This window comes from Diceros bicornis, chromosome 21, assembly GCF_020826845.1.
Source record: "Diceros bicornis minor isolate mBicDic1 chromosome 21, mDicBic1.mat.cur, whole genome shotgun sequence".
In the NCBI taxonomy this organism is placed as follows: Eukaryota; Metazoa; Chordata; class Mammalia; order Perissodactyla; family Rhinocerotidae; genus Diceros; species Diceros bicornis.
The window spans coordinates 35,310,463-35,334,152 of NC_080760.1; the positions used below are offsets into that span (position 1 = coordinate 35,310,463).

A 23,690-nucleotide genomic window follows, 5' to 3' on the forward strand; every position below is an offset into this window, starting at 1 on the left:
ACCTCTATTTCTATCCTTGTACATATGTCTATATCTGTAGCTACATTATCTATATCTATATATATCCTTCTTTTTAATAAACATAATACCACATGCTTCCCCCCCATTTTATCAAAAACTTGCTACAAATGTCATTTTACTAAAATTGTCATGTCATACTCTCTTATACGTTTGCACTTTTATGACTTACCAACCATTGACAGATTGTTAGTTAATTGATGCCCCTTCGCCTTTTTGCCACATCTTTTCAAATAAAGCCTTGTCCACATTTCAGAATAGTTCCTTAAATAGTGCACTAGAAGAGCAGTTACCAGGCTAAAGGCTATAAACATTTTTAAATATTCTTGATACTTACTGCCAAATTGCTTTGCGGAAAAGCTGGTGTTCTTTCCTTTTGGGTTTAATCCCAATTATTTGTAGCAAGGGAAGGAAATAAGGTCATGGAGAGTAGTGAGAGATTTACTGTTCACCTGCCACAAACAGGTAATGAATATTTCCTTATGAAAAAGCTCAAAGCCATGCACAGTGCTTACATAGCATGTAGGTAATTTGAGAAATCTCTGGTTCAATCTTTCTGGAACCCACCATTTAAATGCAATATAGGGTATTAAATCGTCAGCTCATGTACTGAGCAGAAGGCATCTCTCTCCTCTCTGTTCTGTGGGATGTTTCTACTGACCTGCACACTTGAGTGTTTAGTTCAGAGATAAGTTTCAATAAACTGTTGTCACTTGAAAATAAACAGTCTGGATAATGTATGCTCCATTTGGAATGCTGAAAAAATAAACAACCTATGACATGCTTCCTTCTTGTCCTTGCAGCCCTTTTTGGAATGTGTGCTCCAGAGACCTCACTTTCTTCCCCAAAGCAGAAGGTTTTATTTAAAATAAAGCTGTTTATTTGGCACTTCTGGGCAACCGTCTTTTGAAGAACCACAACAATGGGGGGCTTTGGAGCCCCACTTCGAAGAAACCAGTTCATCCTCCTGGTGCTTTTTCTTTTGCAAATTCAGAGTCTGGGTCTGGACATCGACAGTCATCCTACCGCTGAAGTCTGTGCCACTCACACAATTTCACCAGGACCCAAAGGTGAGGAAAGAAAAACAAAATTTTCATGCATAATAAATAGGCTCTCTTCCCTCATCTCTCAACCCCACTCTAGCTCTCAGTGACTTTCTCTTCCCTCCTCCCTAGCATCCTCCCACTTTCCTTCTATTTTGGAAAATCAACGGCCTGTTACTTATTTTAAAATCTCTCTTGATGTTAGGTAAGAGAATACTGGGAGGGGGTGGAACCCCAGGGCAGGGATGCGATGGAACTCCCCCAGGGAAGGGGGAAATCCCCTCTTCCATGCTGTTCCAAGTGAAGATACACAAGCAAGACACTAGACTTCAAGAATTCTTTCCTTTAGAGCATTTCCATTCTTGTGCTGTTTTTATTCCAACTCTTTTCTCATATCGATTCTGGTGAAGCTACTAGGCAAAAGCTCAGTAAAGTAAAAATTAAATCTTTTGTATATGTCATAAATTAATGGGCTCCTGGGTTCCAATGAAGTAAAAACTTTTTGTTAAAGATTGGAGGTATTTTTTAAATGAACATTTCTTTATTTGAAAGTGGAGTCTTTGGGGCCAAGTACCTTCAGCTGAAGGATGATATTATTGCAAAATTTTTTCAAGTAGAGCCAAGGTCTAAATGTGCTTCAAGCAACTGGTTGATAAAAAATGCTGCTGTTTTCCTGGTTTCAGCTCTGACCCTTTTGTTCTGAAAGTGGTCACTGCAATGAAAATTGGTGCTCCCTCATTAGTAATTCATGCTGTTTCTCTAGGCTATAGGGTCGAAGAATTGCAGCTGCTTAAAATTTTAAGTAAAAAGAAAGGGTCTTTAAAAAAAAAAACAACAGAAATACATTGCCCTATGCTTGTCAGTTATTTAAATGTATATTGCTTAAAGTGCATTTTTCTTAATAAGTGAATTAATTTCCTCCTAAGATTGCAATCTAAGTTTTAACCTTTGATACCATAAAATAAATGCAAGGAGGAACAATAAGACTTTGGGGCTTCCAAGTAATTTCTTGGGTGAATGAATGAATAATGTGAGGGCAAGTGTTCAGAAAAGAAAGTTTTAGTTAGAAATAAAAGTATTTACTTAAAACCATTACTGGACTTTCCGTAGAGTATAGGAAACTTTGTATTTTTCCTGAGGTGTCATGGAAAATGCTGAAAATTAAAGTTTTCTTTGTCTCTGAAAGTGGGAGAACCCATTCACCCATTTGAGAATAGCACTGTCAAACAATTTTCCTTGCAAAGAAACTGCAACTTTCAAACTGGAAGCAGAATGGACAAAGATGATTAAAATAATGTCCAAAATATAATGCATTCCAATTCAACAATTCTACTTATTTCCATTCAGCCAATGTATATTGAGTACCTATTAAGAGCTAAGCAATATTTTAGTAACAAGAAATGCATTAAATAATATATACTTGTGTCATGAACAATGGAGAGATAAATAATTTAGGAGAGAGAACAGAAGGCAATTAACATTTGTTAGATACCAGCAGAGTATCCACCATGAGTCTTCTTTCCCTCATTTCTTTACTTAACACGAAACTTCTACCTTGCTGTTAGAAACCCTGTTAAGATTTCAAAGAATGGAAACCTCTTTAACTCTCTTCATGAGACTGTAGAAATTATGGTATGGTTACAAGCCAGAAATGTGACAGAATGAAGTGAGTGCTCCTGGGGAAGAGAGACTTAAGAAGGGGCCCTCTAGAATCCTGGGTTCCAGAACTAAGTCTGTTATGGACCTGATATGATTTCTTCCTCTTCCCCCAGACCCTGGGGACTTTGCATCAAATGGATTCCAAGTTACTGTCTTATTAAAAAGATTCCACATTTCTGAAATATACTGTAGGGGAGGAAGATTATCCTCTACCCACTCTGGGTCCTTCTGGCTGGGGTACGAATTAAATTGACATGAGACAGAGTAATGGGAGAAAACCAAACAAAGCTTTATAACATATATACATGGGAGAAACCCAGGGAACTGGGTAACTCAACAAAATAGCGGGGGTTCTCACCTTAAATACTATCTTCAGCTAAAGACAAAGGAGGATGTTGGGGGTCGGGGGAGTCAGCTCTGGGAGATTACCAGAAAAGCACAATAAACAAGAGTATGCAGATTTAAGTCCTTGCCTTCCACATTGATAAGAGTTTCAAGAGATAAGGTCATCCCCCCTTCTTCCTGGTACAGAAGAGGAGACACTTTTACAAACGGAGATTTCCCATATAAATGTAAATGTCTCTTACAAAGGATATCTTCTACTTTTACTTGGTTTTCAGAGCTTTGATAAGAATGGCCTTGGCAAGGACCTTCCCAGTCTATCCATACCCAGAGTTATCTATGGTGATGGCCTGTCCTGTGGACAGGCCTTCTATCTTAAATACTTTTAGGCAGTTAGTGGTGGTGGTGGTGGGGGGGGGGTCAAAGTTTCTTTCAGAGAAAATAATCAAAGTAAAGAGACATATTTTGAGGTGGCCAATTCTGATCCCCCACATACCAAATGCCTACTAAGTGCCCGACATCATGTTGGATGCTAAAGGTTTCAGATTAAGGAAGAATTCGTCCTAGAACTTGTATTTACATTTCAGGCTGAGTAGTAGATTGCAAACTCTTGGGGTCAAGGCCCAGTTAACTCATTTTTTTCTTTGCAAATTGCCTCTACATGCACATGGAACGACATGAGCATATTCATTACTGCCCTTCCTCTGCTCTAGGCATTGTGCTAGATGTGGATACAGCGAAAAATAAGACATAGTTTTTTGTCTTATCTCAAGATATAAACTGTCATTTACCCTACTTCATTTCTTCATGAACATGATGACAGCCCCTTCCCACCCATGAACAAGGCAGATTTGTATATTTATCTCTACAAAATGAAAAAAATTTTAAAAAGCTTGATAGCTAAGCGAACATTTTAAAAGACTAGGTTATTGCTTCTGTTCAATATATTTTTCCTAAGAGCAAGCTGGTCCATGTTTTTCTCCATGGCTACTCATCTCAATACCATATTTATCAGTACTGTGCTCAGAAACTTCTAGATACTCTGAGAAACAGACAATAAAAGAAGTTTTCCCTAAATTCATTTGGGAGACTGGGAACTAAATAAATTAGTTAGAGTTGCAGGTGGAAAACCAGTAGTGGTAACCTGTCATATAATATATTGTCCAATATAGAGACACAATTTTTGGGTTTTTTTTGGTGAAGAAGATTAGCCCTGAGCTGACATCTGTTGCACATCCTCCTCTTTTTGCTGAGGAAGATTGGACCCGGGCTAACATCCATGCCCATCTTCCTCTACTTCATATGTGGGATGCCTGCCACAGCATGGCTTGATAAGCAGTGCATAGGTCCGCACCCGGGATCCAAACATGTGAACCCTGGGCCACTGAAGTGGAGCATGCAAACTTAACCACTACACCACCAGGCTGGCCCCCTGAGACACCATTTTTTTAACTGTATTATTTCCCAAGCATGACAGTGGAAAGACATCAGATTCAAACTGTTGGATTTTCAGTATGTTATTACATCTATTCATGCTTCAGTTTCTTTATTTGAAAAATGAGCCTCATCATAGACCTGTTTTAAGAATAATATAAGATAATCAACGTAAACTTTAAGTTATTTAGACATCATAAATAGACACAACAAATTCTATTTATCTTTCCTTCCTATCCCTATCTGAGTCTGTTGAGTAACAATTTTGGGAAAAAGCATTCCTCCAGTTATCAAAACTTCTTTGTTAAGGGGCAAATCGGTGGTGTAGTGGTTAAGTTCGCAAACTCTGCTTCAGCAGCCTGGGGTTCGCAGGTTTGGGTCCCAGGCACAGACCTGAGCACCGCTTGTCAAGCCATGCTGTGGCAGGCGTCCCACATATAAAGTAGAGGAAGATGGGCATGGATGTTAGCCCAGGGCCAATCTTCCTCAGCAAAAGGAGGAGGATAGGCAACAGATATTAGCTCAGGGCTAGTCTTCTTTACCAAAAAAAAAAAAAAAAACTTTGCTAAAATCATCTTTATTTTTCTTTCTATGCCGTAAATTTATTCTTTTACGCTGCTTAGTGAGAAAATGCTTTTTTTCCCACCTTGGTGATTTCTTTAAACAATTTATGTAAAATTCTGACCTCTAGTGGTTTTACTTGAAAACAGCAATGACGAGAAATTTTAACAAGAAATGTTAAAAAGAACAAGAAATTCAACAAGAAATATTTGGGCGACATTTCACAATTTCCAAGAAACTTTCAAATACACTGTCTTGTCTAATTTTCACAATTGGCATATGCAGTAGCAATTACTTTAAACTTAAAGATAAGAAGGCAATATCAATGAAGCCAAGTGAAGGCCCCAAGGTCTTTCACACAGATAGGTAGCTACAGTATAGTCTTGCAATTTGAACTTTACCCCTGGCCCTCTGCTTCCTGGTCCAGTGTTGTTCCATGACATCCACTGGTTTCTATTACAATCAGGTTTGAAAATACAGTCCACTGACTTCTTTTTGATGAGAAATGGATCAGAAAATGCCTAAGAACATGGAGTTGATGCAACCTCACAGCCCAACATTGTACTGGATACTAAAATATGCTGAAAGTGATGACATGCCTCATCTTTAGTAATTAACTCCCTGACTTCATTAGTTTGTTTGGAAATTAATGATATTGTACCCTATTGCTAATTTTGGCTTCTGCTAGTTTTTTAGTTTAGGAGCGTTTTCTTTCAATACCGTTGTTGTATGCGTGGCCTAAGAGGTCCTTTGCAATCTGTCTGTCTTTTCCCTACTTCTCCCATGTCAAACTGCTTTTCCACTTAAAGTTTGCTTCAGGCATCCTTGCTTTGTCTCTCATTCCCGACCCAGGATCTTTGCACTTGATGTTCCCTCTGTGTGGCCCAACCTTACCCCAGGTCTTCCCAAGGATAGTTCCTTCTCCTCATTCAGGTTTTAGCTCAAATGCCATTTGCATAGTGAGGCCCTGCCTGACCACCCCCACTCTCTGTCATAGTTCCCAAGGCATTTTATTGTTTTCACAGACTTACTACCAAATGAAAATCTCTTGTGTATTTATATACTTGCAGTCACTTCTAGAATGCTGGCTTCATGAAAGCGGGGACCCTGTCCATCTTCCTGAGCGTGTTTTCCTACTGCCTATAAGAGCCCTTGACACATAGTGGGTGCTCAATAAATATTTTTGATTAAATAAAAACCCAAATTTTCCAAGATCCCCAACAGTTCCCTGAAATTCCTTTCCAAGTATGGCCTCTAGTTTCCAAAAAGTGTTGTCCATGCCTCCAAGAAAGGACTGCTCCTGGGGGCCACCGTCATTGCACCAGGTCTTCAATGATCCAAGAACTTCTCTACCAGTGGCCACTGATTTTCTGCAAGTACAACAGCGCCACTTCTTCCCTGATGCCCCTGTCTCAGCCTAACCTGGCCACTAACTCGTTGCCACTTCACTCAGTGAGGAAGGCTTTCTACTGCTTCTGAGGGCACTGCAGCTCCTACAAGCAACCATCATGACTCCTCCACACAGGGGCCTGTGATGAGAACTCATGGGCCTGGGAAAGGCTCTCCTCTTCAGCATGACTGTAATGACAACCTCAATCATGCTCGTGGGAGCAGTAATACTAACAAAGGTTGAATAGTTGCCATTCTCCAGACTCTGTGTAAATTCTCTAAAGTCATTTTTAATTTAATTACCTCAATAGACTTTGAGAAAGAAAATGTTACAATTCTCATTTGACAGGTGAAGAAACTGAGATTCAGAACTATTAAGTCAGTAGCCTGAGGCCACACAGCTGGAAGGTGGCAGGTTGGAACTCAGTTGAGTTCTAGTTGTGCTGCATGCTCCAATCAGCCTGCTAAACCCTCTACTCAGCCAGAGGGCCTCTAAGCAGTGTTGACCGTACCACAGGACTTTATGGGGCTGAATGAAATAGCTACATCAGTTTTGGCTTAAGGCTCCCATTGGTCCCTATGGAATTCATGCACGAGTGAACCAGGGCACACATCTGAGCGCCAGAAAACACGAGGTGTGCATGGCTTTGCCATGAGGAAAGCCTTGTAGAGCTCCCTCTATTTCTGGGATAATTTCTTTCTCAGCAAACCCCTTAGCCTCCAGGGCATGGATTTCTATCTGGCCACCCACTATTTTACTGAACGTGGCTCTGGATCCTAGCAATTGGCACAACTTGAGTTATTTCCGAGGAGTCTTCTCAGCCTCCAGTGCAAACAGTCCTTCATGTGACTTCCCCAAACAAATAGCCACATATGTCCAGGAATATCTGGATCACTTTCACAGCCAAATTGGAAGTCTCACCACCTGTAAAGTAATTCTCAGAGATAATTTAGTTTAACCCCAGCTATTTTTACATTTGTGAAAACTGAGGTCCAGAGAGGTAAAATAACTTGTTCTAGGTCACACAGCTGCTAATTGGTGTCAGGGCCAGAACTAGAACTCATATTCCAGATTCTCAGGCCAGTCGTCGTTCCATTCTGCCATGTTATATTATTGTCCTCAGGTTTTATCATTCTCATTAAGCATGAAATGATCCTTCCTTCAATTTTATAGATTAACATTAGAAAAGGAGTTCTGTGAGGTCAATGTATAAACATGGTACAGAATTGTTTTAGCTCGGTCACCTTGATCTAAATTAAGCTGCTGATTTCTTTCTGGTGACTTTATCAGAGAGGTTAAGCAAGTAGGTATTTTCCCAAATCCTTTATATTAATTGTATTAATTCACTGGATTCTTTCATTAAGAGTTTTAATATGTATTTTATGCATAAGGACAGACCAAAATTTTAAATGGCTTGGCTTTTTATAACTTTATATTCCAGTGTGTGGGTGCTCTGAACCATTTTTCCCTCTCCTTTTCCCTCTGGGTAGGTGCCAAGAAAACATATCAAGGTTAGGTCAAGAGGGAAGAATAAAACTCCAGTCAATCAAAGTGTGGGCAAAGATGAATCAGGAGATACTGAATGATAATGACAGAAAAAATACATTTGTTTGTTTCATTTTAATAAGGATGTATGCTTTACCCATGCCGTATCTCTCCCCAATTCTCTTACATAATAATTTGCGATGTATCAATTGTTCCTAGGGACTGTAGTAATAGGGACTTGCATGTTGGTAAAGATCACGGGCTTTGGAGACAGAATATATGGTTTTCAATTTGCGCTCTGCCCCTCACCTACTTATGTGATCTTAAGCCTCAATGTCCTCGTTTTTAAAATGGAGGTAATACTATCGCCCATCTCAAATGCTTAATTTGAAAATTAAAACAAGTTTAGCTTATGGCTTAGCTATCATCATTTTTTTCATTGGCTTCCATTGCTATTTCTAGTCACCATAGGCTTCCTCTCTCCCCACATCTCTAAAGAAAGGCTCATAGATTGTAAAGTTGTCTCTACAAATAGAAATCCACCGGGGAAATGCCACCACCTTCTGCTCCTTGCTGCAATCTCCTGCCTACTTTAGTCCCACTGCAAAGTCAACTTCTATTCGTCAAAAGCTCACAAACTTGAGCCCTCCCTTTATCTTCACTAATGATGCCTTCTTTCTGTAGATCTCCAACTGAGCCTGGTGTTCCTTATCAATTAAATAGGAATCATAACAATGTAAATACCCCAAGGGAGGAAATAGGATTAAATGAGCTAAGACACACAAAACCAAGCCTCAGCTTTCTTATCAGTAACATGGGTTGATACCGATGTGACTACTTCATAGGGTTACAGGGAGGAGAAATGAGTTAAGCCTCATAAAGCACTTAGTACCGTCCTTGACACATTGTCAAGGACTCTTTAAATATTAGAACATCGTTGATTTAACAAACCCAAGGGAGAATGAGAATGTTTTTCTTGCTTTTTGTTCTTTCTTCCTTCCTTTAAGGAATATTTTCCTTCAGCTACTGTCTGTGCCCCAGGCAGGCAGTTCTGTTGGCCTTAGGTCTTTGACTGTATGTGTAGGCCAGACTCAACTTATGTCTTTCACTCTTTTTATTAGGTTTTTATAATTTTCTACTTCTGAAAACTATCTAATTCTGTTAGAAATGGTTTTATTTGGCCTTTTCACATCTTTTCAGGATATTCCAACCCACAACCAATCTGTCTGGTTTTTGCATCACATATTTCATCTGCAATATTCTATAATTTTACAAAATTCTTTAAATAATATTCTATAGCTTTCTTTGCTCTTTTATTAAAGAATTATAAATATATGCAGTAAAAATCTGACACTCAGAGACTCAGGAGAAGTAGCATCTAAATAATTTAATAGTTTTCAAATTATTTATCGTGATTGTTCTTGATTTGAAAATTTTGAAAATATCATTTCAGGTCTCTTGTGACCACATGGCACTACTTGTATCTGTTAAGCAAATTACATGAATATGAGTATTTAGAATTTACAAAGGGTTTATCCATTATTTCACTTTAACTCCACTAACATACTATAGGAATCATTATCCCTATTTATTTATTTATTTATTTATTTATTTATTTATTTTTTTGTGAGAAAGATCAGCCTTGAGCTAACGTCTATGCTAATCCTCCTCTTTTTGCTGAGCAAGACCAGCTCTGAGTTAACATCTATTGCCAATCCTCCTCCTTTTTTTCCCCAAAGCCCCAGTAGATAGTTGTACGTCATAGTTGCACATCCTTCTAGTTGCTGTATGTGGGACACGGCCTCAGCATGGCCAGAGAAGCGGTGCGTCGGTGCATGCCTGGGATCTGAACCCACGCCGCCAGCAGTGGAGAGCGAGCACTTAACCACTAAGCCACGAAGATGGCCCCCATTATCCCTATTTAAAGAGAAAGGAACTAAAGCCCCCTACTCTTGCATGTGACCCTTCTGAGGGTCATTTATTTGACATCACCCAGGGATGAGTGTGTGTGCAAGACATTACAGTGTTGGGTGCACTCAAAAATAGTTTAAATGGTGTGGTTCTGCCTGGCCTGAGATGAACAAATATCTAGAAAATGATTTTGACATTCAGAGCCAAAAGCTATGACAAAGTCATTTCTCTCTCGTCAGATTACATGCTGAGTGACCAAATGACAGCACAACCAAAAGGAGGAGGCCCATATGTCTAATGGGAAGTTGGGTGGTGGAGCGAGGCAGCCAGTGTGACAATATGCTCCAGACGAAAATGAAAGCCCCCAAAATGAAAGTCCTTTGATATACCACAAAGGAGAGTCTCTGGACCTGATTTAGCAGTTTCACCCTAGTGCTTGAAGAGCAAGGCTGGACAATGCCACCAATGATTTTGGGGCAAAGCCAGTACTAGACCATAGACACAGACCAGATACACTGAAATAAAGCTCACATAGGGCATACAAAAGCAATGGATATGTCCCGCTTCCCTAGATTAGAGTACCCTGAAGGCGATATTTTATTTTCAAATTAAAGTAGGCTCAGAATTTTGATTAACCTCTATCTATCTATCTATCTATCTATCTATCTATCTATCTATCTGTTTCTTCATGATCAAGGGAGGCAATACCATGTTGGTATTATTATTTTTTTTTTTTTTTGTGAGGAGATCAGCCCTGAGCTAACATTCGCCAATCCTCCTCTTTTTTTTTTTTTGCTGAGGAAGACGGCCCTGGGCTAACATCCGTGCCCATCTTCCTCCACTTTATATGGGACGCCGCCACAGCATGGCTTACCAAGCAGTGCGTCGGTGCACGCCCGGGATCCGAACCAGCGAACCCCGGGCCGCCACAGCGGATCGCGCGCACTTAACCGCTTGCGCCACCGGGCCGGCCCCCATGTTGGTATTATTTTAATGTGACCCAACCATACTAATGTGGAACTTTCTCCTGATCCCTCTTCCGGATTCTCTAACATTTTAACTCTGAACAGATGAGTGTATGCAAAATTAAAATGCCCAACATTCACTGCTGCCCAGGTGTTCCTGCACCTGCGAACAAGGCTTTACTTGTGGGAACTGAATCTCCTAAAATTCATCATTCCACCACCTATTCTCCTACGTCCCTTCCTGTCTTACTTTTTGGAGTTAGAAATATGGGTGGGGTGGGAGGTTAGGGCACCGTACTCTACCAGTCAAAAAGCATTACTAATGCAACAAAGTTATTGACTCAATTTTCTCGTCAGTAGAGACCTAGTCTTGGAGCAGGAGTGTCCAATGGAGGAGGAAGTAAGTGTTATTCTACCTTCTTTTAGGTAAATAGGATTGACCTTTTAATAAGGTGAAGCACAGAATTATTTTCCCTATTCTAGCTCTAATGGCTTCAATGTAAATAGAAACCAATTAGCTTTGTTAACCTAATTTTCATTGTACCGTGAGTTTTCTTTTTCTTCTTTTATTTTATTTTTTTCAGTTTTCATAGATATTTTGTAGAAGTTGTGAGATTGTAGCAGGTCCGACCAGGCAAATGATAGTTTAAACCAGAGGAGCCAATGAAAGTTTTTGAATAGGAGAATGACATAATTAGATTTGTTTTTCAGGCAGATAAATCTCTTGGCAGAGTTGAAGATAGACTGAAAGATGTGAGAAGCTCCTGGTGGGATATGAATTAAAAAACAAGAGATGAATTAGGGCTGTTGGGATAGGGAGAAAGGGGTGTATTAGAGATATACTTCAGAAGCAAAATTGGCAGATTATAATGAGTTCTAAACTGTGTTTGAGCTGCCTTTGGATAATCTAGATGGAAAAATCCAGTAAGTAGTTGAAAATAGATATCATAAATATCTCTTAGGCATTTCTTCTCTACGGTAGCTAATCACACGACCATTAGTCTTGACTCATAGTTCTTATATTTTGTCTCATTCAGAAATAGTTATCAGGGAGGACACGGCCATTCTTTCAAATAGTTGGGATATCCATGGATTGGGATGTTGGTATATATAATAGCACAATTATTACTTACGTTTAATAACAATGCTACTCTTTTTCTTTAAATTTGTTTCTGCCCCACTTTGTAGTGAAAAGAATTTTAGACGCAATATTGTATATTACCTATATAGAGTGTTGTAAACGTTTCAATGCCAGAAGCACAAATCTCTGGAAGCAAAACTACACATCAGCCAGGGAGTTGCAAATCTGCACAGCCAAGGTATGGGCTAAAAGAGGCATTGCTTCCTCTCGGCCTCTTCTTTGTATCCCTCTAATTCCTAGTGGCTAGAAATTCTAGGTGGTCTGTTGGATGATATTGCCATAATGTAATATTTCCTGAGCACTCACTGCATTCCAGGCTCCGTTCAGCCCTTTGTGTGCATTATCACATTTACTTCTCTCAACACTATGGGGGAGATATTTCACTATTATGATTTACTAACGAGGAAACTGAGGCTTAAAAATTGAAGTGGGTTGCTAAAGCCTGAAAGCTGGTGAGTGATGGAACCAGGACTTGAACTAAGCACCCCTGCTCTTAACCACTGCGTTGTACTGCAGAAGCACACCTCTTAGTCCTGGATGGATGGGATTCATTTGTTTCTGCTGACTTGGCTGTGAATGCATTTTAATAATGAATGATATGTACAGGCGGAAGAAAACCTGCCCCACAAACCTTAATGTTGTATTTTTCATTAAGTACAATGTTAGTTTTTTTTCCCCTCCCTGTTATTCAGACATGCAAGGACTGCAAAAAACTTGCAGGTTCCATGTAGTAATTCTTTTTAAACAAAGTAAGCCTGAAAACAAAGAGTAGGTGCTTTGTAATTCAAGTAGGAAAGATTGCAGGATTCTTGAAATCCTCACATTTTGCTACGATACACAGGACTGAGCTGAAGAGGGAATGAAGTTTATGGGTCCCTGGAATTGATGAGGCACAATAAAGGGATTGATTGACATCATCATCACGCATGTCAACGACCTGGCTTGGGCCACAGTAAGCACCTGATAAATACTTGCTGTTGTCATTATTGACATTGATATTATTATTACATAAATTAATCACAATATATCTCCTTTCATATTGTATTTCCTTGCATTTGTTTAGCATATTAATATTCCATTTTATTTCCTTATTTGATATGTTATCTTGTCATCTGAGGAGAGAGAGGTATAGATGAGTAAAAGCCAAGTCTTCTTACCCTTACATCATTGATTTTTCCAAAGGCTCACCTTGTTAGACACCAACAAAACACACAGCAATTTCTCTTTTGTAATACTCATGACATTTATAAGACCGTGTTTGATGCCTCCTTCCCACCAAACTTTTATACTTAGGTCATATCTTGTCTGAGATTGTGTTGTATCCCTAGAACCCAACACAGGACTTGGTATCTAGTAGAAACTCCATAAATATTTGTTCAAGGAATGAATGAGCTAGCAATTTGTGAAGTTTTGAACAGCTATTGAGAGCAAAGTGTAGAATATCTGCCCTTATCACAAGGAATTTACACTCTAATTAAGTAGTTGACATTAATACAAAAAGTTAAATAACAATGCATTTTTAAATAATACTTCAAGGCAGCCGTTAGAAATTAGTAACAAGGAACCAGATGGTGAATTCCCAAAGAAATAATTCTATCAATAAATTCGGAGAATTTAATTTGTAACTAGACTCATGGGTAGGATTTATAAAACGAGAGAAGGTCCATAGTTCCTTTATATTGTTTATGGCTTATTTTTTAAATTGCTAGAGAATGTCATGCTTGTTGAAACTCATAACATGTATAAATATGTACAAAATAAAGATGTATAAAGAAAAAGTTAATGATCTCTTTTTTCACTGTAACCCTTCCCTTTCCGGTCCCACTTCTCACATGTAACCATCATTAATAGCTTGGTATTAACACTTTTCTCTATATTTGTTCCATTTATTTATTCTTTTTTTTCTGAATGGGATCATATGCATATGACTCTCCAAGAGACACTCTTTACACAATAAAACATGGACCCCACTCCTTATTCAGAGATCTTTCTCTAACTCCTTATTTTTAGTAGCTGCATAATATTCCTCCTTGTATTTTCATCAGTCCCATGATGATAAACTTCCAGATTTTTTATGGTTTTTGTTTCTGCCACTACAGAGAAACATTCTCAGATATATATTTTTCTTACCATTATTTCCATAAAATAGGTTTCCTAAGGTAAAATAGAGTGTGTGGATTTTCTATTTTAATCATTATTGACAGATTATTTTCCAGAAATGTTGTGGCAATTTACATTACCAAAAGCAATGACCGAGTGCTTTCTGTATCTATAGCATCTTCTGATGTGATTAGTCATTTTAAATTATCACTAAATCTGATAGCAAAATATGATATAGACATGTATATATGTATATGTTTTTCTAATAGTGAGTCTGGACATTTCCCATCTATAATCTATTGTGTATATTTTTAGATTATCTTTCTATTTCATTTATTGTCCTTTTTGCAGAGCAATTTGCAAAAACTCTTTGCATATTAAGAATATTAATCATTCTTTATGTCTTAGTATTTGTTTTCATTGTCTATCATATATTTGTTTATAAACTTTATATATTTATGTGGAATCTTTTATCATATGAAAACTTTTAATTTCTCATATAGTCATATATGTTTTTCTTTTCTTTTCTTTTATGACTTCTGGTTTTTTTCTTTGAGGAGATGAATTTCAAATGGAGAGAAAAGCTTGTGCCTTTCAATGGAGGCATGAATTGAAAAACATTTTAAGAACAACAGATAAACAAGTTGGACAGGAATAGAAAGTTTTGCAGGTCAATTTCAGAAAATGATGCCAGAAAGTTCCATTGATGCCAGTTTGTGAAAGACCAAATGCTAGACAGACTAGTTTGGACTTGGCATATAAACATAGAGGAACTGCTGAAACAGTTTTATAATGAAAATGTGATTTTATAAAGATTAGTTTGCAAGATGGCTTGGAAAAGTGAAATTCAGATCCAAAGAAACCAATATTTCAACAACTATTTATTGAACAGACACTATTCTAGGCCCTTGGAATCACCAGTGAATAAAACACCATGAAGACCAATAGAGATTATCTGCAAGGAACAAAGGTCAGAGGATGAGGACAGGAAAAGGTACAATAATGGCAGTCGTGATGTGAGAAAAAAGAAAGGATGGACGTGAGAAACAATAAGAATCAAGATGGAAGTTAGGAAGGAGGAACAGTTAAAGCCGATTTGGGTATTGAGCTTGGGAGACTGGAGCGTGGCAGTGATATTGGGAGACAAGGGCAAATCAGGAGAGGAAACAAAAATATGGGGTGGAGGGAGCAGTGGAGACAGAGATTTGTGTATTGGCCTGGGTTGCCTTACTAGGTTATAAGCCATCACCACAGACCTCCCAATTGACTGAAGTCAATTCATTAATCAACCATTATTGAGAGTGACATTTCAATCAATGACTAATTTATTTGACTGTATTGTCGTTAAGCTCACATTTATCTAACTTGTCTTGAAGGATGTTATTTCTTTTGTTTTGAAAACCTTTGCTGAGAAAGAACCTACTGCATCTCAGACCCTGTGCCAAGTGCTAGGGATACAAAGAATATAATCTATCACCCCTCACCCGTTCCATCATCAAAGACACAATGTGGTGGATGCTGTGAAGTGTGAGGGGAGTTCCCTTCAGAGATTGAGATTAATCCTGACTGTTGAAGAGGGAGATGGGGGCAGGAAAGTCTGTACTGAGAAGACTCCTGAGTAGAGGAGGTGACACATAAGCTGGACCTATGGTGTTTGAAGTCAGACAGAAGATATAAAGCCACACAAACTTTCATTGATGAGAACATTTTAGTACCAGCCTGCCCTAATATAGTGACAAATTTGTATTTTATTTATTTATTTATTTTTTTTATAATTTTATTTATTTATTTTTCCCCAAAGCCCCAGTAGATAGTTGCATGTCATAGCTGCACATCCTTCCAGATGCTGTATGTGGGACGTGGCCTCAGCATGGCCGGAGAAGCGGTGCGCCCGGGCCCAGGATCCAAACCCGGGCCACCAGCAGTGGAGAGCACACACTTAACCGCTAAGCCACGGGGCCGGCCCACAAATTTGTATTTTAGCTTTTTTTTCTTTTGTACTTACCTTGAGATATAAGTTTATGTTTGTGGAGCCCAGGGCAAGAGACCCCATTTGCTTCTTCTGCCTGAGAAAGAATAGGGACGAGTTTTAGGAGTGGGCAGGTGGAGTCAGCTGTTTCCTCCTTTGTGCTCCCATTACAGCTACTCCAGCATTTACCACAGTAATTATACGCTTACATGCCCATTCTCTCCTGTGGTTTCGATCTCCTCATAGGAAGGCTCTTATTCTTCTGATAAGTGTCTGGCAGTTGTGTTAGTAAGGAAACTTGTGTTTGCAGGTAAAAGAAATCAAACACAAACCAAACTCAGAGTGGTTAATCCAACGAACAGAGAGAAGGGGAATTTATAGACTCATGTAACAGGGAGGGATTCAGGCTGAGCTACATGCAGGCTTGTGTGATGTGTTCAGGACTCAGTCTTCACACCTTGGTTCTGCTTTCCTCTACAATGATTTCATTTTTAAGAAGGTTCTCCCTTCATGGTGGTAAAATAGATTCAGGTACTTCAATAATAGTCTATCCTCTCTGCAACCCCTGCAGAAAGGGCAACTTTCCATTTTTGAAAGTCATAACTACTTGAGCTATTGAGGAGACTTATCTACAAATTGAGACTTATTGGCTCTTATTGGGTCACAGGTCCATTACTGAACCAATTACTGTGGATAAGGTTCAAACCACATGGATTGAGAATAAGCAAGTTTAGTTTCCTATGAAAAGTTGTGGGCCTATTACAAAAAGCACAAGTAGAGGATATTAGGTAGGTGAAAGCAATAGATGCCCAACTAGATGCCCACCACACCCTGTATCAACGAGGGTACAGTGAGGTAAGGGGCGCCTCTGAGAACTTTGCCATCCATAATATCATGTAATCTTCAAGTAACTCCATGAGAAAAGTAACTATCTCAATTTTTCAGGATAAGAAATTGAAGCAAAGAGGGTAATTATTTAATATAAAATTAAAGAGCTATTAAGTGGAGATTTAGAATTTGAGCCCAGGTCTCTGTGGCTGTGAATTAGTTTGCTAGGGCTACCGTAACAAAATACTACAAACTGAGTGGCTTAAACAGCATAGATTTATTGTCTTACAGTTCTGGAGACCGGAAGTCCAAGGTCCAGGAACTGGCAGATTTGGTCTCTCTTAGCTAAGACCTCTCTCCTTGGCTTGCAGATGGATGCCTTCTCACTGTGTCCTCACATGGCCTTTGTAGGGATGTATGCTGCATTCCTTGTGTCCCTTTGTGTGTCAAAATTTCTTTTTCTCATAACGACACCAGTCAGATTGGATTAGGACTGCCCTAACAGCCACAATTTAACTTAATCACGTCTTTAAAGGCCTTATCTCCAAACACAGTTATATTCTGAAGTACTGGGGGTAGGGCTTCAACATATGAATTGGGGGGGGCGGGGCGGGGAGGACACAATTCAGCCCTTAGCAGACTATAAAACTCCCGTTCTGTCCATTGCACCAAGCTTCCAGAGGGAACTTGCATGAGTGTCTTGTCACTCATTCAAGTTGAATAGACCTGTGGTTCTGAAGGCTGAGTCCCTTGGCAAACTGCATCTTGGTTAAGAGCTGCTATCTTCCTCATAAGATTCTCCCTTGGACAGCTTTTCTCCTTAAAAGCATGCAGTTTCCTATGAACTAAGATGAACTTGGTTCTTTTGTAACCATATCCCTACTGTTGGAACAGAATAAACAATATTTTGTGAATGCTTTAAATGTGTTAGGAAAAGTGTTCATTGTTTTACAAAAACAGTCTTATTTCTTGCACATTCATCATAACTAGGTGAGACAATGCTAGAGAAGAATCTCAGGAAAATCTCTTAGAGGACCCCTGCCCTACTGCCAGGCAAATATTTTTTCTATTCATGAGAAGCATATTGTTGTTTATTGTCCTTAAGCGAGGTTGGCCACGGTCTGGGTCTTCCTTGTCCACAGATAAGCTGCTTCATGGCAATGAAGACGGCAAACATAATGTCTACAAATCATTCCTCACTAAGAAATCATGCTTGCTCACTTTTTATGCTTTTATTAAAAGAAATATGAAGAAGACTGTCCCTCAGTGTCTCAAAGGAGGAAAGAGAGCTGTGATGAAATGTCACCATGGGTCTGTAATCTCTCTACAGTGTACGCCTACTGCTACCTTTGGGGGTCAGTGAGCCGTGCTCACAGATCCTGGTTTTAAATTATAGACCACCTTCTTCTGTTGGCTCCCATTAACCAAGTGATAGGTGCCAGTTCTAGGGTAGAGGACCATTTAGACAGGGGAAGAATCCCACCTTCACGTAATGGGCAAGAGCAGTACAGGTAACACATTCCCTGGCAATACATTTGACAAGAAATAAAGGAAGTGATCTCACTCATTAAGTAGTAGATAATAACAACAACAAACAAACACATAGAGATAGAGATTGGATTGGTGGTTACGGGGGGAGGTGTGAGGGGGAGGGGAGAAGGGCAAAAGGGATAATTAGGCACGTGTGTGTGGTGATGGATTGTAATTAGTATTTGGGTGGTGAACATGAGAACATGATGTAATCCATGCAGAAATAGAAGTATAATGATGTACACCTGAAATTTATACAATGTTATAAACCAATGTTACCACAATAAACAAAAAAAAAATTAAAAAAAGACAGATCTTTTTTATTGATTTCTTCCTCTACCTGCAATTTCCATCACAAAGCTATTAAAATGAATCAAAGTACCATATATCTCAGACTAAGAAAACAGGCCTCAATTAGAAAGACTCTAAACAGGTAGGTACTTGAGTTATTTCCAATTGTAGATGAAACAGAGATTTTGAGTCTTTATATCACACCTAAGTTCACAAAGCTGGAAAGCTATATAATTATGACTTGTATATAACCAGGATATGTAAGAGTGGAACCCATGGGGTTCATCCCAACATATCATCCCAGCTTCCCAGAACTGTCTTCTGTGAGTGACCAATGGAAATTTGTCTTCTTCCACACTCCAGTCATGACGGGTTTTTTTGTCTATTAGTAGTCCTTTCAGAAGAGAAAATGGAATTATTTGTTATGATTTGTTTTCAAAGAACCTAAGTTTACTCCTCTGAATGCTTCTCTTTCTGAGTGCTCACCTCTTTTTTATTAGATTATATGCAGCACAGCAGTATGGGCTCGAGATAAACGAGATCACAGAATACTCTGAAGGTGACTTTAGCAAATCCTTGCAGCACATTAAAAAGTAAGATTGATGTAACAATGTTATGTTTACATAGGAGAATGTTCTTACCTTTCAGAGACACTTGCTGAAGTATTTAAGGAAGATATGTCATAATGTCTATAATTTACTTTTTTTAAAAAATCATTAAAAATGCATAGAAGAAGCAATGACAACATGTTAATCACTAAATTTCAGTAATGGCTGTATATTTATTTCTGTCTTTGTGTGGAAATTATCATAGTGAAGAGTGAAAAAACACATAGTCAAGTAAAAAAGTAAGTAATGATTATAGGACAGAGATTGAGGTAGTGAATACAAAGGAAAGTTCAAAAGGGATGTCATTTCTGGTGATGAGGATGATAACAATGATAAGCATTTTTATACCTCCCTTCTCCTCTCATTAAAACAAGAATAGAGGAGTTTATCAAGGGCAAGCATTGTGCTGAACACTTTTCATGCATTGTCTCCTTTAGTCCACAACAATCCTATGAAGTAAGGATTGTTTTCTCCATTTTATGGATGAAACTGAGACTCAGAGACATTAAATGACTTGCTCCAGATCTCGCCTCACCAATGCCCTGCACTCCTTTTGCCTTAGGGAGAGCTGTGCAGAGGTGACTGTGTTGAAAGAATTCAGGATGTATGGGGAGGTAGGTGAAGGCACAGAGGGACTGATAAACTAGGTAAATGGGGAGAAGGAAGACAACAGTAGGTCACAAGGAGGGGAGGACCAAATATTTCAGTGAAATGATAAGGTTGTGATTGGTGAAGGGAAAGTACTGGGAGGTGGTCCACTGGATAACCATAATAGTGTATCTGATTTGTATGCAAGGTCTGGGGGTAATCGATATGACTATAGAAATTTCCAAGAATGAGAGTGCAATTGATATATATGGGAAAAAGGAGTAAATAGGGGTGGGAAGACATATTTTAGGCAAGGGTCCTGGCCTTGTTAGTAAAGCACACCATACCATCTATCCCACTCACTTCTATGGCTGATCAGGAGAAGGATTGTTAACAACCTCCCCCCCCCCCCCCGCCAGTCCATAAGTGTATTTTGGCAGTGGGAAAAGTACAGCTTCCAGTGAATTTTCTTTAGCATTTCCAAAAACCAATTCACTAATTTTTAATAATTACTTCCTTCAAGTAGGGGGTACTGACCTGGGTTCAGCTATTTCATTTCAAACTAGAATTTAATTTGAAAAGACTTTTTGCTTGTTGGGGAAAAAAAGTCCTACCTCAGAATAATTGGTCAACTATGTACTCTGTTGGAATTCTGCTGGAGAGACTATCACAGAAAGCTGGTGGCCTAGGGGGTGAAAACAAAGCATTTTTGTAGAATTAAAATTAGTTCATTTAAGTTGATAGCTTTTCATTTAATTTTAAAATGTAAGTGGCTATTTTTAAAAGAAGGAAAGGAAGTCTAAATTACTCTACTAATCTAATGAAATATTGCCAAGAGGATAAAAGCAGACAACTGTGAGCCATGTGGGGAATCCTTTCCAAATCTTGCTTTTAGACCTCTCTTCTGTTCTCATTAAAGCAAGCCCCAAAGATCAAATGAACCAGGACCCAAGCTGAAGGCAAGGGAACAAGTTGTTTGCTTCATCTCTGCCAGCAGCCCGCTCACCACCAGGCTGGGACGTAGGCACACAGGTCAGAAGAATAATAATCCTATTTTCACTCTCCCAGGTCTCCATCAGGAGCCACCAGGGAGCAGCAGATGGCTAAGTCACTCATCTAGCTGCCTCCAGTTAGATACTTGCTTGAAAATGAATGAGAAAGCTCACGGGAAGGGGGAGAAAGAGGAGAAATAATTATGGCACCAATAATTCACATTCGTGTGGTTTTATGAGTCACAAAGTAATTCGCATACATGCTTGCCTTTGATCTTGCCTTTTGGTGAGCAGGACATGCATCTTTAGTCTCACTGTACAGACTAGCAATCCAAGATCCAGAAGTGTGAAGTGAGAAATTTGTTCCAAATCATACAGTTTGTTCAGAACATGAGCTTTGAGGGCAAATCCCCTGGTTCGAATCCTGGCTTTAGCACTTATGAACTGTGCAACCCTGGGAGGTTACTTAACCTCTTTTTGGCCCTATTTCCTCATCTGTAAAATGGAGCTAAGAATAGTATCCACCTCAAAAGTTGTTGTGGGGATCTAATGATAGAATGCATGTCAAGTACTAAGAACATTTTGGCACATAGTATTCGATGAACACTATCATTACATTTGTAAAATGTGTTATGGCTTACAAAGCATATCCAGTTCAACTACATTTATTAAGCACCAGAGCCAGGCAGTGTGTTAAACTCTGGAGATGCTAGAATAAATCACTCATGACTCCAGCCACCCCACCAGTCACAGACAAGTGTAAGGCATAGCACAGACTGACTCGCTCAGTATAAAGTGATAATTTAAACAATGAAGGTAATTAGAGGGAGAATTTAGCCCAGCCCGAGAGTGTTAGAGAGGGCTTCCTGAAGGAAAATACTTCTCTAATTTTTCCTTTACTAGAACTCTCTGAAAAAGATATTATTTTGTCCATTCTACAAATAGTAAAACAAGGCTCAAAAGAGTTGAAGGACTTCCCAAGTTCTCCCAGCTAGCAAGTGGCAAAGCCAGGTCTCAATTATACTAAACCACCTCAAGGAGACATTCTCTGTGAGAATGTATTGAGTAATTACATTGTAGTTACAATGTAAGTCATTGAGATAATAAGCTGGGATTTTTTTCTTTCCCATTATATTTTTTGTTTAACAAAAGAACAAAACTGTCATTCTTTCTGCATCTCCTCTGAACTGTCATTCTTTCTGCATCTTACCTGAAAAAATTGGCACAGTGCGAAGTTCTCTGTACTCCACAATCTGCTAAGAATCACAGAAGCCTAGACTGGAAGGGACCATTGTTTACAGGTAGGGATCTGGAAGGGCAAAGACCACACGTTGTTGAATCTTAGTTCTACCACTCACAAGCTCTATGACAATAGACAAGCACCTTATTCTCAAATCTCAGTTTTTCTGTTCGTATAATGGAATAATAATAATGTTCACCTCCTAGAATTGCTATGATAATTACATTAGCACAGTATGTGGCACACATTGCAATTGCTCAATAAACATTCACTAGTAACTTTAGCTGGAGAAATGCCATCTAGACCACCCACATCACCCCTCTGGTCTGATTACACAAACCATCTGTGCATTCTTTTTTGAAATCCTTTTCCAGAAAGACATTCTACAGCTTCCATGCGAAGCGTTCCAATGCTTGACCAACCTCACAACCTGGAAACCCAAGTCTTCCATACATTGCTTATGCTTTCATTTAAAATAATAACACTCTGCTCTCAGAAAAAAAAAAAAAAAGAAAATGGCTGGTCGTGCTTTTTCTGGATAAATAAATGAACATTTCAACTTTCTCTCTCCCAAACTGTCAAATCCCAGGAATTTCACTTTTTTCTTTAGAAGCCTTTTACCTACTTCTTTCCAGTAGTGGTGGATGGGACTCCTTCATGTCCTCAGATTGCTGTGGTGATAATGCAGGTGCTGGTCATAACATCGTGTGTGTTGAGCTCTTTATTTTCAAAGCACAGTCACACGCTCACCTTGTTGATCCTAAAACACTTGAGAGAGGTAGGGAGGCCATGTGTTATTTCCAGGTAAAGGATGAGGAAACTTAAGTATAAAGGAAAGAATAACAATAGCCACTATTGTTAAGCACTGATTTTGTCTTTTATGCATATTATCTTATTCCAGGTTCTTCAGAGCACTCTCTAGTGGGTGTTATTAGTTCATTTTGAAGGAGAGAAAAATGAGACTCATATCCAACTTTCTCCAGATAGTAAGTGGTAGAGCTGAATCTCAAGTCCAGATCTGTTGTATTCCAAAGCCAATAAGTTCAATCACTAACTGTTAAAGATTTGCTCAACCTATCGGTGACTACCATGACATTAAAATCCGGGACTCCTGATTCACAGTACAGGGCACTTTTCATTAAATCACTCACTCAGTCCTTCTTGATTGGGTGAGGTGCTAGAGCTAGACTCACCTATGACTAAGAAAGTCGCTTCTCCACAGAACTGCAAAGTTCCCCATTCCTATCTAGTCTTCTGTTCATAGCTTCCTGGTCCACGCCTATAATTTTGGGGTCCCCAAGCATGCAGTGAGTAATAAATTTACATATATTATACATAATATTTTTATATTATTATATATTTATAGAATTGTATATATTTATATAACATATATAAATATATATTCATATTGTGTATATATATATTTTAGAAAGTATTTATTTATTTATTTATTTTTGCTTGAGGAAAATCCACCCTGAACTAACCTCTGTGCCAGTCTTTCTCTATTTTGTATGTGGGTCCCCGCCACAGCACGGCTGATGAGTGGTGTAGGTCCACACTTGAGATCTGAACCTGCAAACCTGAGCCACAAAAGT

General features: G+C 38.9%; 1 protein-coding gene across 1 annotated transcript in view; it reads left to right on the forward strand.

The window, feature by feature from the left end:
• The first annotated feature begins 832 nt into the window (after positions 1–832).
• The window catches only part of COLEC10 (collectin subfamily member 10), a 38,740-nt gene continuing 15,882 nt past the window's right edge, over positions 833–23,690 (forward strand). Inside the window, exon 1 of the mRNA XM_058564454.1 lies at positions 833–1,088. Within this exon, the coding sequence (XP_058420437.1) occupies positions 941–1,088 (148 nt within the window). The 5' untranslated portion in view covers positions 833–940. The remainder of the gene's footprint in view (positions 1,089–23,690) is intronic.